The sequence below is a fragment of the Bidens hawaiensis genome, unplaced genomic scaffold, assembly GCF_021521415.1.
Source record: "Bidens hawaiensis isolate Kalapana, Puna unplaced genomic scaffold, B.hawaiensis_p1.1 tig00042877_1, whole genome shotgun sequence".
NCBI lineage: Eukaryota > Viridiplantae > Streptophyta > Magnoliopsida > Asterales > Asteraceae > Bidens > Bidens hawaiensis.
In genome coordinates, this window is record NW_027497591.1 from 1 (window position 1) to 13,836 (window position 13,836).

Consider the following 13,836-nt stretch of genomic DNA (forward strand, 5'->3'; position numbering starts at 1 on the left):
ACACCAGAAGAATTAATAATATCTCTTTTTTTACCATTTTCATAAGTTGTTATAACTAACTATTAACTACCTTGAACGAATCTGGATATCTTCTTTTCTAGCTTCTCCATCTTCCGTGACAACTGAAGGTTCTTATACACGTTCCATCGGCTGGAATTGAGAACCTTTCCCGCGAGTTCATGGCCGTCGTGAAGCGCGCGTGAAATAGCGTCGAGCTGGTGCTGACGTGTGGCGGTTAACTCGACGCCGGAGTATTTGATTTCGTGGATGATGGGGAGGAGTTCGTTGATGGTGAGAATAAGCTGCTCGGCGCTGTATTTGCAGAACCAGGCTTTACGTGTTATGCTTATTAGCATTTTTAATAGCTCTGTGGTGATCTCGCCGGCGAAGAACTCTGTTACCGCCATGGTTGGTCGGCGTTAGGAGAGAGTGAATGCGTTGAAGATTTATTAATGGGAGGTTATGTGGTGTAGTGCAGTGAAATTACGAGTCTGTCCTTGTGTTTGGTGTGATGCTGTGACTTGTTGAGTGGGCTAAAAAAACAAGAATATACTTTAAATTCATATCTAAATGGGTTTTTTCCGGGTAGAGGTGAAAAAAAACCCGAATTCGGAATCGGATCCAAAAAAATACCCGGAATCGGTTTTTTATTCTTGGGTTTTTAATACCCGACCCAACCTGTAGGGTACGGATAGGGTATGCATTTCAGTACCAAAACCCGGACCCGATTTATACCCGGTAATACCCGAAAACTGTGAGAGAGCTTATAAAGGATCTAGATCTTTTGATTACATCGATGTTCATGTTGATTATTAATACGATTAGGCTTGATTACATTATGTGTGAGTGATGTGTGTGTTAAGAGAACAATTCGGCAAAGTAACGAGGCTTGAGATGGAATAATCAGAACTGTTTTTAGAATAGATTAACAGGGGTATATATAGGAAGATGACCCTATTCGTTAAACTTAACTTAACGAATAGGTCATTCATTACAAATACCTTAACGAATAAACATGCTTATTCGTTAATACTTTAAGTGATAGCGAATGGACCTCATTTGTTATCTCATTCGTTAAACATGGTTAACGAATGAGCTTACATTTAGACGAATGTGTTACATTCGTTACGGAGTAACGAATGTAACTTACATTAGAGCGAATGGCCTTTTAACCATATTTATATTATAACCCCTATACTTTAATCTATTACATTAATAACCCTGATAAAGATCGAGACGTACAAAACATGTATCAACAAACTCCCCATCGTCTCGAGCTCTTTATCATTTATCTCTGGAATATCTTGGTCTTCCAATCAATGCAACTGTGAATCTTGTATGCGTAACAAACTCTAACAACCTTCTGAAACTGTATAGCAAGCTCATAGTCTCTTACGTTAGCAAATCTAATCTGACTTGTAAATAATGCATCATTGTCAGCCTCAGATAAGTTAACTAGCCACATTGGGTCAATTACACGTATTGTCTTTGTGTTAGAACCGTGACCATATACAATAACCGCTTCACCCGTAACGTTGTCGTAGTACCAATAATTACACGTGGTGAGTTGATTCTAAGGAAATATCTTCATGGGAACCCTCTTCATCGTCTTCGACGGTTTTACCTGTAATATCAACTTTCTCCAGCCTGTGCGAGTATCAATCTCATCAATGTACTTATGAGTAGGCACCTGTGGCTTGAAGAACTTGAAACCGAAACGGGTTTCATGTAATAACTGCTTATAGAACCAACTAGCCCACTTATCGTCCCCACGATTCACGAATGGTCAATTAGCTAGTGTTCTCACATCCCACCTGGGTATAGATAAGATATCGTGTGGGCGTCTGAAGTAATAAATACCATGCTCCCATTTAACGATATATACCTTAAGATCTGAATCATACTGTCATGCCACCAAATCACCTCTCATATCTTTAGCTGGCTTGTACTTCTTCATTTGGTATGCTAATGCTCGAGCCTTTTCAACTTTGACTTCTTCTCGTTCGTGATAACGAAAAGTTTCGATCATCTTGTTCATCTTTGCAACATTATGTTCAAACATACCATCCAAAGCACGTTTATGCTTCTTCTCAGTAACAGAGACATGACTTCTTTCAACAGCTTTAAATTTATCTTTTTCTTCCTGCAAACAACGTTCTGCTGCATCAAAATGTTTTGTAGTGAAAAATGGAATTCCTGAGTCATTGTTATTGTCAGTGTAGAACTCAGGATATTCCTCAGCAGTAACATCTTCTACCTCTACCTCATCAAAATCAGGCACATTCCCATGTGGAATGCCTGTATTAGTACTTTCTTCTATTTCAACATCCACGTCCACACTCTTACTCAAACATCCATCTCTTCTTCATTTAGATCCAGAAGCAAGGCAATTTGTTCTTTTGTTAATGAATGATCAACAAATTCACCTTCTTCGATCTCATCTGCATTCACCATACTGTACACAATCCCATCCATACCAACAAACAAAATCATATTGGCCTGAATAACATCAATCGGTTTGGCTCTCGTGTAGTCTTTGTATGGCACAATCTGCATCTGACTATCTCCAGACCCACCACCAACACTTGAATCAGTCTTATTACCTGCCGACGGTGCAGAACTTCCGCCCGGTTGCTGATCTACCCCACCACCTGCTCCATCTTGATCATCTTCATTGTTTTTTAACTTCTTTAACTCATCTTCTTTACATGTCAACTGAAGAATGATCTCATCCTGCTTATCCAATCTCTCCCCCTGAGTAGCAACAAGGGCTTTCAGTTCCCTATTTTCTCGCTGAATGAACTGAATATGTCTAAACATATTCCGCTGCTCTGCCCGCATCTGTTCCTAAAATGAACGATCTGCTTGAATCTGGGTTTGTTGCATATGCACCAGATTCAATATGTTAAACCACTGGGCACTGGGAGACAACTCATAAAAATGAGGATGAAGTAATTGCATCAGACCCTGAGGACGATTAAAATTCATAAAAGAATGCTCAGGTCTCGGCAACGGTGTAGGTGTAACAGAAGTCACTGGAGTGGTTGGCTGTGGTGTAGGCATACGAGCCAACACTGTCTGAAGTATGTCACCAAAAACAGGATCTGGTCGTGCAGTTGTAATCAAGGTCATAGAAGAAGGTACCAGAGATACTGGCATGTGAACCGGTGTCGGTGACCTTGGAATCTGTGGAGGCATAAGAGACGTGGGAATAGAACTCGAAATAGATACTGGAGGAGTCGAACTAACGAAAGGTTGACTAGGAATTTCAATCCCTAAGCCACGTCGTACCCTTTGCTTCTTTGGTTTCTCCCCCTTTTCTACCATAGGGTCTTTACCCTTACGCTTACGCTTTTGCTCATAACTTAACTCAGCCTGTGGTCCTGGACCACCATCACCACCATCATCACCACCATTTCTACCACCACCACCTTCACGTTCAGAATCGAATCATCATGAATCCAACGATCATTAGGTGGTTCAATATAATCAATATTCACCAAGTGACCGGTCAACCGCTTGAACTTTGGCCTATCTATAAGAATCTAACCCCGGTACGATCTCAAACGTCTCATGGTCTCCTCATCCATATGCTTTAACTTCATCACATCATCCTGATCTTTGATCAACTCAGGTTGGAGATCATTTATTATCATCTGGAGGAATCTTGGATACATTAAAAACTTATGGCGGCTCGTCAAATTCTCCTTCAAGTGATAATAAACCATTTCAGAGAAGTTGAATGGTTTATTCAACTCCAAGGCGACAAAAGCATATTGTAACATAGCTCGACACTCGTCAAAACCACCTCTTCGTCCACCGAGACAGTGTATCAACACATGCAACAAGTACTTGTATTGTTCACACAAGTTAGCCTTGTTGTACATGGATCTACCCAGATCGCCATTATACTTTACACGGCTGAATAACCCTCTAATCAAATCCTTCTCGAACTCACACCTATCATCAATAGTATCAATAAAGCCCAATGAGTCTCGAATAACTCTAATATCGATCACCACTCGCTTGTCTTGAATAACATCCTCGATCTGATTTTCTGCTTCATTCAATCGAGCTGTATCCCAGACCGCACGTATAATCTTCTGATAAACCACAGTGCGAGTGGATATGGCCTTGTAAATTCTCGATCGGGTCAAGAAACTGATCATCCCGCCAAAGATCGGTGTATCTTCAAGTTGTGGCTCGAGATATGCACAGATGTTATGACTTTCATTCCATGACAAAAATACTGGTGCGTTTTCAGGTTCAGCTTCAGCAGGGTTAACCATCGGGTTTTACTCGGGAGCAGGATTTTGAACGTTTTTGTCGGCCATTTCTGTTAAAGATAGCAAACATTAGTATAATATTCAATACTGGTTAACAAATGTCAATCTCATTCGTTAAAAGGTTTAAACGAATGAGACATTCGTTATACATTAAGTAACTTACATTCGTTAATAATAACAAATCTACTGATACATCATATCATTCGTTATCATAAGAATCACCTATTCGTTATATGTGATATCTTAGCGAATAAGATAGATATTCGTTAAGTTTCAACGAATCAAAAGAGATCAATCGTTGTATGATTAACGAATCTGATAAGTCATTCGTTATACAATCAACGAATCACCAATTGACTTATCAGAGGTCAAAATTAATTTGATTTTGACTAATTAAAGTCAAGAACGACGATGTTTATCAGTAACCTTTGATATTCTATTGCATTTAACAATTAAACTCAACTACCATGATCGGAAATCAGTTTTATACATTAATATATGATCATTGATACTATTCTCGATCAAAATATGTGTTTAGTGAATTGTTAACTGTTTGATTAATATTCTAGTTTCAATTAACCAGTTAACCCTCAAATCACCGATGAAATCCCATGAATCTTGTATCATTTTAATCGTTAATACCTGTAGAATGCAAATATGTTAATCAATATCGGTAATAAGCAAGCAATTGATTCTGAGAAAAATTGGCAATAGTTCGTTTACGTTGACAGTGTAATAGGAAGATGGCGAATGAAATGGCATTCGTCAAACATTGGGATTATAACCCAATAATTTCACTCAACCCGAGGTTATTCGTTCAAAATTTGAACTAACGAATGGCTTCATTCGTTACATTAAAAAGCTTCATTCGTCAAATTTTTAGACGAAAAGGAATTTCATTCGTTAAATCTTAACGAATATTAACTCCTCATATTCGTTAACTTTTCTAACGAATATAAGGGTCATTCATTAAAAATTTAGCGAATGATACATTAAATTCATTTATTTCGTTAAAAGTTTAAAACGCATGTCTTCCATTCGTTATGCACAACCGAAGCGAATGAAGATCTAACGAATAAGGAACTTATTCGTTATTGATTAATTACCGAATGGCTTTACATACGTTAAAATTTTTTAACAAATCACCAAAATCTTTAACAAATGAGATGAAAATCTCATTAAGGAATTAAATAAGATTAAATTCCAATTAAGGTTTTAATCAATGAATTAAATAATCAATCAAATCCAATTAGAATTTTGATTTATACATTAAAAATACCCAATCAACCAAGAATTGATAATGTTTAATTTAAAACGGATTTTTACGTTAAAAATACAACTGATACCAGTTGTAAATACATTAAGCACGATTAACTTAAAAATTTTGGGGATCAATCTTTTTCTTTTTCTTTTGAATTATTTGCTAGCTTGGTAAATCGAAACTAAAACAGAAATGAAAAAGAAATAAAATCTTTTTGGATTTTTGAAAATTTTAAATTAACAAATGACAAACAAGAATATAAAACTATACTAATAAAGCAGTACATTTTTTTTATGAGTTGAGCAGGGAATCATATTGACAAAAATGTCACTAAGTAACACTTCAATTTCGATGATTATTATACACGTAACCCAACGATGATTGCAGATATAATTGTCCTCTTAAACTTTTCACAGACTTTTCGGAAACTTTACGATATGCTTTAAATTGGTTCAATTAGGCACAAAACCATATGTGGACCCCATCAATCAGATATAACATTTCTATCTCTTATACGGTGAATATCACATGTACGTTTTTCTTTGTTTTTCCAAATTTTGATTAGTGTGACTCCTGCAAAAATAATAAAAAGAAAATAAAGCAGAATGTCAAAATTTTCCCTTAAGATCGGTATTACTACACGCAGATAAGGTTCCATTTCAACAAAAATAAAAAGATAAAAATAAGTTGAAGTTGCATAAAATCTTAACTCTCAATTCGGATAATCCCGTATTATCGCGCGGAGAAAGTCCAAGATTTTATACGAAACACCAAGAAAATAAAGCAGAATACTCAAATATTAACCCTCAAGTCGGATAATCTTATCGCGCAGGAGAGGATCCAATATTTGAATAAAAATAAAGAAAAAATAAAGTTGAATTTCTTTGCAAAATAAAATAAAAACAAGGCAGAATTTTCTTAAAAAATGAAAGCATGCACACACAGTAATCATTTTGACTTTTGACTTTTCTTTAAATCAGATATAGTATCAATATTTCAAGATGTAATTCCACTAGGTTCAGCATTCATTATGTTTATATCTTATCAGTTCCTATATAGTCTGTCAAGCCTATCTTCGCATATCATATTGCTGGCCTTACGGTAATTTTTAGTCTAGTTTATCCATGTACTAGATCAATCCCGTCAATGTACTATCATTTTCCCTTTTTGCTTCAAAACTCATTTTGAGGAACATTTTTCATTGTTTTTGAAATTGAAAATGTTTTTGGAGTTATTAATTTTCTCTGTACAAATTGAAAACACAATGTTTTTGGTTTTTATATTTTCTCCCCCTAAAAACGACAAAAATCGAAACAAAAAAGAAATAAAATGATTTAATCAATCTTTTGAATATCTGTTAAAGTTTTTAAACCATTTATACCCAAAAGATATTGAAAATGTGTTTTGTCAAACGCTTTAGTATAAAGGTCAGCCTTTTGAAAATCTGTGTGAATTTTATCCATTGATATCAAATTCTTTTCAAAACAATCACGTATGAAGTGATAACGGATTTCAATATGTTTGGTTTTCGAATGGTGAACCGGATTTTTGGTAATTGAAATTGCAGCATAATTATCAATATAAATGGGAGTAGTAAGAAACTTCAAACCGTAATCCCGCAAGTGTTGCTGGATCCAGAGAACCTGTGAGCAGCAACTCGAGGCCGCCACATACTCCGCTTCGGCTGTTGAAGTTGAGACCGTTGTCTGCTTCTTACACTGCCAGGAAACAAGCCGGTTTCCTAAGAATTGACATCCCGTTGTAGTAGACTTGAAGTTGATTTTGCATCCTCTGTAGTCCGAATTAGTAAAAGCGGTGAGATCAAACTTATCATCTTTGGGGTACCATAACCCGATGTCTGGATTTGCCCTTAGATAATGTAAGATGCGCTTTATTGCCGCCAGGTGAGTCACTCAGGGACTCAATTGGTACCTAGCACACAAACAAACAGCAAACATAATATCAGGTTGCGATGCAGTCAAATACATGAGAGAACCAATCATAGCACGATATAGGGTTGGATCAACGGTATCCTCCAATTCATCCGGTGATAAATTGTGACCCACGGGAAGAGGTGTCGAAGGAATTTTGCCGTCAGATATCTTGAATCGGCTCAAGACATCGTTCAAATATTTCGTCTGATGTATAAAGATCCCGGAATCAGACTAGTGAACTTGCAATCCTAAGAAAAAGTTCATCTCTCCCATCGAGCTCATCTCGAATTTGGTTTGCATCGTCTTTTCAAAATCTTTACACAAGCTGTCGTTCGTCGAACCAAAAATTATGTCGTCCACATAGATTTGGACGAGGATCAAATCATCACCCACGTTCTTATAGAATAACGTACAATCCACAGTCCCCATTGTGAATCCATTTTCAATCAGATGGTCAGCCAACGTGCTGTACCAGGCTCTCGGGGCCTGGTGTAAACCATAAAGAGCCTTGTTTAATCGGTAAACACGCTCTAGAAAGTCTGGATCCTCGAAACCGGGAGGCTGCTTCACATACACTTCCTCATGAATAGCTCCGTTTAAGAACGCCGACTTCACATCCATTTGATAAACCTTAAAATTTTTATAGGCTGCATAGGTAAGAAAGATACGTATAGCCTCCAGTCCTGCTATCGGAGCATATACTTCAGTGTAGTCTATGCCTTCTTGTTGATTGTAACCAAGAATGACCAATCGTGCCTTGTTTCTCACGATTACCCCTCGATCGTCCTTCTTACACTTAAAAACCCATTTGGTTGGAATAGCCTTTTTCACATGGTCGGGTTTATCTATTAAGTCCCTAACACCCAGTCGAACAAACTGTTGCAGCTCCTCCTGCATAGCTTCAACCCAAGATGGTTCCGTAAGTGCCATTGTGACACTTGTCGGTTCTATCTGTGATAGGAAGCAGGTGTATTGTGCAATACTGAGGATACCCGAAGAGTGCAAATCCGCATAAGCACAAACTATTGAATCCTCGGTAGGAGATACATTAACATCAACTTGATCATCACATACATTAGCTAATTGGTGTCTTGTGCGAACCCATCGTTCACATCACCAATTATGTGTTCCTGCGGATGACTCGAATGAATCCTTAAGGAAGGATTGGCAGGGACAGATACGTTATCACCCAAATTGGTGATATTTTCCTCCGCTGTGTCTAAAGAGACAGTCGTTGAATCATCACTAATTAGAATTGGCTCAGTTGTCTCTAGAACTTCATCTAACATAACAGACGATGAATCCCCAAAATGATCATCATCGGAAGATTCAGAAACTTCGTTCGAAGTTTCTGATACGTTAGGTGAGTCATTTACATCAACTGAAGAATACCTTGGATTCAGAAGACATTGTTCCTCCAAATAAGATCTAATGAGATCTTCAGGGACTTCTTCAACCGTTGAAGTAAATGAATTAAATAATCCATCATAATCGAACATCCAGTCGGGACCAGTACCAGTTGGTGGAGTGGTATAAATTTGGCAATCAACGTGATACCATTCTTCTACACAACCCGAAGAGATATTGAAGACCCGTTTCTTAGGAGAATTGTATCCCAAGAAATACCTCTCAAAGGCTTTTTCATCAAACTTTCCAGCCTCTCTCTTCAAAACAGTACATGGACACCCGAACGGTTCCAAATACTTTAACTTCGGTTTACGATTGTTTAGAAGCTCGTAACTCATCTTCTTGAGCTTCTTTACTGTTAGTACGCGATTTAGAGTATAGCACGCTGTGTTCACATTTCGTTCCAGAATTGAACAGGTAGCTTCGAATCCGCGAGCATTGTTCTTGCAGCTTCAATCAGCGTACGATTCTTTCTTTCAGAAACACCATTCTTTTAAGGAACATAAGGTGCACTGAATTCCTGATGAATTCCTTTTTGTATGCAGAAGAAATCCAATATATTATTCCTGAATTCAGTTCCGTTGTCACTACGAATTCGTCTCACTTTCAGTTTGTAAAGTGATTCGATCTTAGTAATTAGATTCTGAATTAAGATAGGTGTCTGATCTTTCGATCCCATAAATAACACCGTAACGTGAGAAATCATCAATCACTACCAAGCAATATAAATCTCCAGCAATACTGGCACGATTCACTGGACCGAAGAGATCCGTATGAAGTCGTTCCAGAGGAGTAACAATCGTGTTAAGTGACTTGCTTGGATGTGATTTCTTCTTTTGTTTTCCCTTCTTGCACGCGACGCATTGATCATTGAACTTGAAATTCTTGAGGGACACACCATCCACTAAATCATTTGCAATAAGAAAGTTCATCTTTCGTAAGTGAATGTGTCCCATACGTCGATGCCAAAGAATAGAATCTTTTTCAGTCGCTTTTGACACGAAACAAGTCGCTGAGGGTTAAGCAGATACATCATAACTCATATCCAGTACATAAATATCATTCAATCGAGGTGATCTCATGACAACCATATCTTCAGGAATTGTATATCCCAGTTGAAAGATAATACATTCCTTGTCTGTGAAAATGGTGGTAAACTTTTTATCACATATCTGTGAAACACTTAGCAGATTTTATCCACCTTCTCACAATAATTTACCTTTTCAAACGTTACAATCCCGTTTGACACTTCTCCCTCCTTTGTAATCATTCCCCCGTTGTTACCGGCAAACGCAACATAACCTCCTGAATGTCTTTAACATTCCTCAGAAGATTTAGGTTGCCAGTTATATGCCTAGAACATCCGCTATCCAAAATCCACTTGTGTGTAGACCCTGAACTGGATGAACTCTGCACAAACAAGTAAATGATTAGTTCAAAAAGGCAGCCCAAGCCTCAGTCTTGGGCTCTCCTTTTGATACATTAGGAGAAACATTTAAATTAATGCTGACATTTGGGACTTGAGAATATGTGACAGTTTTTTTAGTTTTCTTCTTTAAGTATCCATCACGTATTCTTCCCGAATCAGTATTTGTACAAATTGGTTGAGCACGGTCAACACTTTTGTTTGCTACATTATCCGAATCAATCCGAATAACTTTCTTCGGATTAATATTCGAATACATTATAGCACATTCATCAACTTGATTTTCTTTTATGTTTGGAAACAAAGCAGTCTTTCGAGTTGAAGAGCTTTTGATATCATCTATCTTTGTTTTACACTTTTTGGAGACATGGCCCGGTTCACCACATTTGAAACATAATCGAGAGTCCAAAGATCTTGGTGGTGAAACACAGGTAGTCTTAGATAGCAAAGATTGACGAATATCATCTTTGGGTTTCTCAAATGTGACATTCTTCGGTGTTTTATGTTTTAAAACCTTTTTATTCTTATAAAATTCAAGATTTGTTGAATTCGAAGAATTCTCCAAACCTGATGATTTTACAAATTTAATAGGTTTAAACACATCATTTTTATGTTTTTCTTGAACTTTAACCAATTTTTATTGAAAAAATTTTTGTTCAAGTTCGGTGATCTTTGAGGTATCATCTCGATATACACTTTCAATCATTTCAAGTTTAAGAAGGTTCAAAGGAACTTCCTTGTCTGAGAACACTTTTGATAAACCCTTTAATTTAAATACTTTCCCATTTGAAGAAACCGACTGAGGGTTAATAAATTTCATCAATTCCTCATCAGTTACAGTCGGTTTATTTGATATCTTTGATTTAGGAGTTACATCAATCTTTTTCACTAAACTACCCGACAACTTTGAGCCATAAACCGCCTGCTCAAACTCTTCGGGTTCACACAGAATGTGATTGTCAACAGGTATATCTTTGTTTTTGACAATCTCATCTGGTTTAGTCAACTCCTCGATTGAACCATCCAATTCATTTTTGGTGAAAACACTTTTACTTTTGACATGAATTGGTTCACGAGTAGTTTCAGTTGTATCAACATTTTCAGATTTAACAGTAGACATATCTGAACATTTTTCCACATCGGGAATGCTACTGTAATCTTGCTTAAAAGGAGGAGGAATTTCGACATATCCCAGACCTGTTTTTCCATTTTTCTTATGTGAATGGTTAACTTCGATTATTTCATTTAAAAGAAATGAAGAATCTCTAAATTTTCCAAGCTTATTTTTAAGTTCCATTACTTCATTTTTGAGATTGGAAATACAAGTTCTGAGTCGAAGAATCTCCTTAAAATGTTGATCAACTTCGGTAATCTTACACTGAACCTTAGCTTTAAGATCATGATTGCTTTCAGACAGTTTTTGAATTTTAAGAGTTGATTGCTCTAGCAATTTTGTTTTCTGTTTGTAGCATTCATTGATCATAAAGTGATCTTTTGTGAGAGTATTGTTCTGATTTAAAGCTGTTTCAAGTTTGGCTTTAAATACAACACATTCAGCACAATCAATCACTTCAGTTGAAGATTCAGAAACATTAATTTGAGGTTTAGGACATACCTCGTAAATCTTAGCCATACATGCATAAGATTTAACTTGATCAGGAATTGATTCAGTTTGAGACGACAGACTTTGATCAGTATCTGTCTCAGAATCCGATGAATCACTTTCCTCAGATACATTATTACTGCTAGCATCTTCGAATTTCTCTACTGGTTCAACGATTGCCATATTAGCTTGATTTCCCAACAGACGTTGCGACCAATCAACAGCTTCATTAACCACCGGAGCTTGAGTAGCAGGAGTCTTATCTTGTTCACCACCAGATACAGTCGTTTTACTCTTATCCCCACCAGATGAATTCTTTCCTGAAGATCTTTCTGAATTGCGTGGCCCAGAATATTCTTTTCTTGGCTTATCACATTCTTTGGAAAAATGGCCAAAGTCCCCGCAATTATAACATTTCACCTTCAGTTTATCAAATCCGACCCTTTTATTCAAAGCAGGAAGATCTTTCCCAGTTCTCTGCATGAATCCATTTGAGATCCATTAATTCAAGAGCCATGTTCCACTTGAGATCCATTAATTCAAGATCATCCGGGTCAATTTGATCATAATCTTCATCTGTTAATTCACTTGTGGCAATCTTGCTTCCAACAAGCTGTTCATATGAAGTCATGAAAGCACGCAAGAATGCAAACTGTTGTTCAGCCTCTTGCAGATTTACTTTAGGCAAGCTTGATGATGAAGCACTTGTGTTTGCATTAGCTCCATTGGCCATAAAGCATACATTAGGAGAACAATTTACATTAGGAATTTCTTCTTGAGCTTGGGCAAAGAAAGCATTGATTGGTACAGAACTTGATGAATGATTTGATGGCAAGTCACTCCCATAGAGTAAAGGGTTTTGAGTTGAAGATTGCTGGTTTTGATTTTCTTTCAACGAGTTTTGACATTTAATATCAAATTCCCTTTCTTCAATCTTGTTGATGAATTGCACAGCTGTGAGTTCGGTGTTTCGAAAGAAACCGTTTTCTTTCAATACAAACAGGAAAGTTGAATATGAAGGAGGTAAAGCATTCTTCAGTGTATCAATCTTATCTGTTTCAGTTGGCTCAAGATTGACACTTGACATCTCCACAATCAGATGACTAAATTGGTTAATCATCTCTTCAACCGTCTCGCTTTTCATCAAAATAAAATTTCTAAATTGAAATTTTATGAGCGTCTTCTTACTCTCAAGTGTGTTCCCCAAACTTCTTGTTTTCAAAGTTGTGAACAAAGAATCACAAATCTTAATTGTACTGTATTGATGAAAATTTGTTTCGGTAATGCCATAGTGAGAGTGAGTAGGCTTTAGTTTCACTCTCAAAATCTTTCAATTCTTGAGTTTCATAATCTTTGAATTCCTTCGGTGTCCACCCCATGTTGTCACTACCTACCAAAGGTGCCGCATACACGTCGTCAAGAAAAAACACACTACTTGGATGCACGGATCCCAAGTGAGCACGGAACCTCGGTTCCCAGCGAGCAAAGTCTGACAATTTCAACAATTTGGGACATTTGTTGTGACTTCCAATTTCATTATCCATGGTTAGCATCTGCTGCAGTAATACGTTCTGAGAGGCTAATGCATAGTAAGACATGTTTTGCAAAGCCATGATCACACTTGTTAAAACTTCAAGGACTAAACTTGTAAAACTGTAAATTTAAACTTACTGTTCACACGAATATGAACACAGTGACGAATGAGATGATTAACGAATGAACAGATATTCATTAATACCTTACACCAATGAACTGATTAACGAATGAATTGATATTCGTTATGAATTGACACGAAAGAGAAATTTACGAATGAGTGTAACGAATGTGTGAACGAATGGGCTCTTAACGAATAAGGTTTTAAGCGAAAGGAGTCTGAATAACGAAAGTGAGAGATTAACGAATGAGTCTGTAAATTTTAG

At 37.0% G+C, this 13,836-nt stretch overlaps 1 protein-coding gene across 1 annotated transcript; it reads right to left on the bottom strand.

The window, feature by feature from the left end:
• Positions 1-70: 70 nt before the first annotated feature.
• LOC143593859 (putative disease resistance protein At4g33300) lies at positions 71-407 on the bottom strand (the record flags this gene model as incomplete). Its single annotated transcript, XM_077073343.1, has 1 exon — positions 71-407. A coding segment is annotated over exon 1 (337 nt), but the record flags the coding sequence as incomplete, so codon positions are not given.
• Between the last annotated feature and the right edge of the window lie 13,429 nt (positions 408-13,836).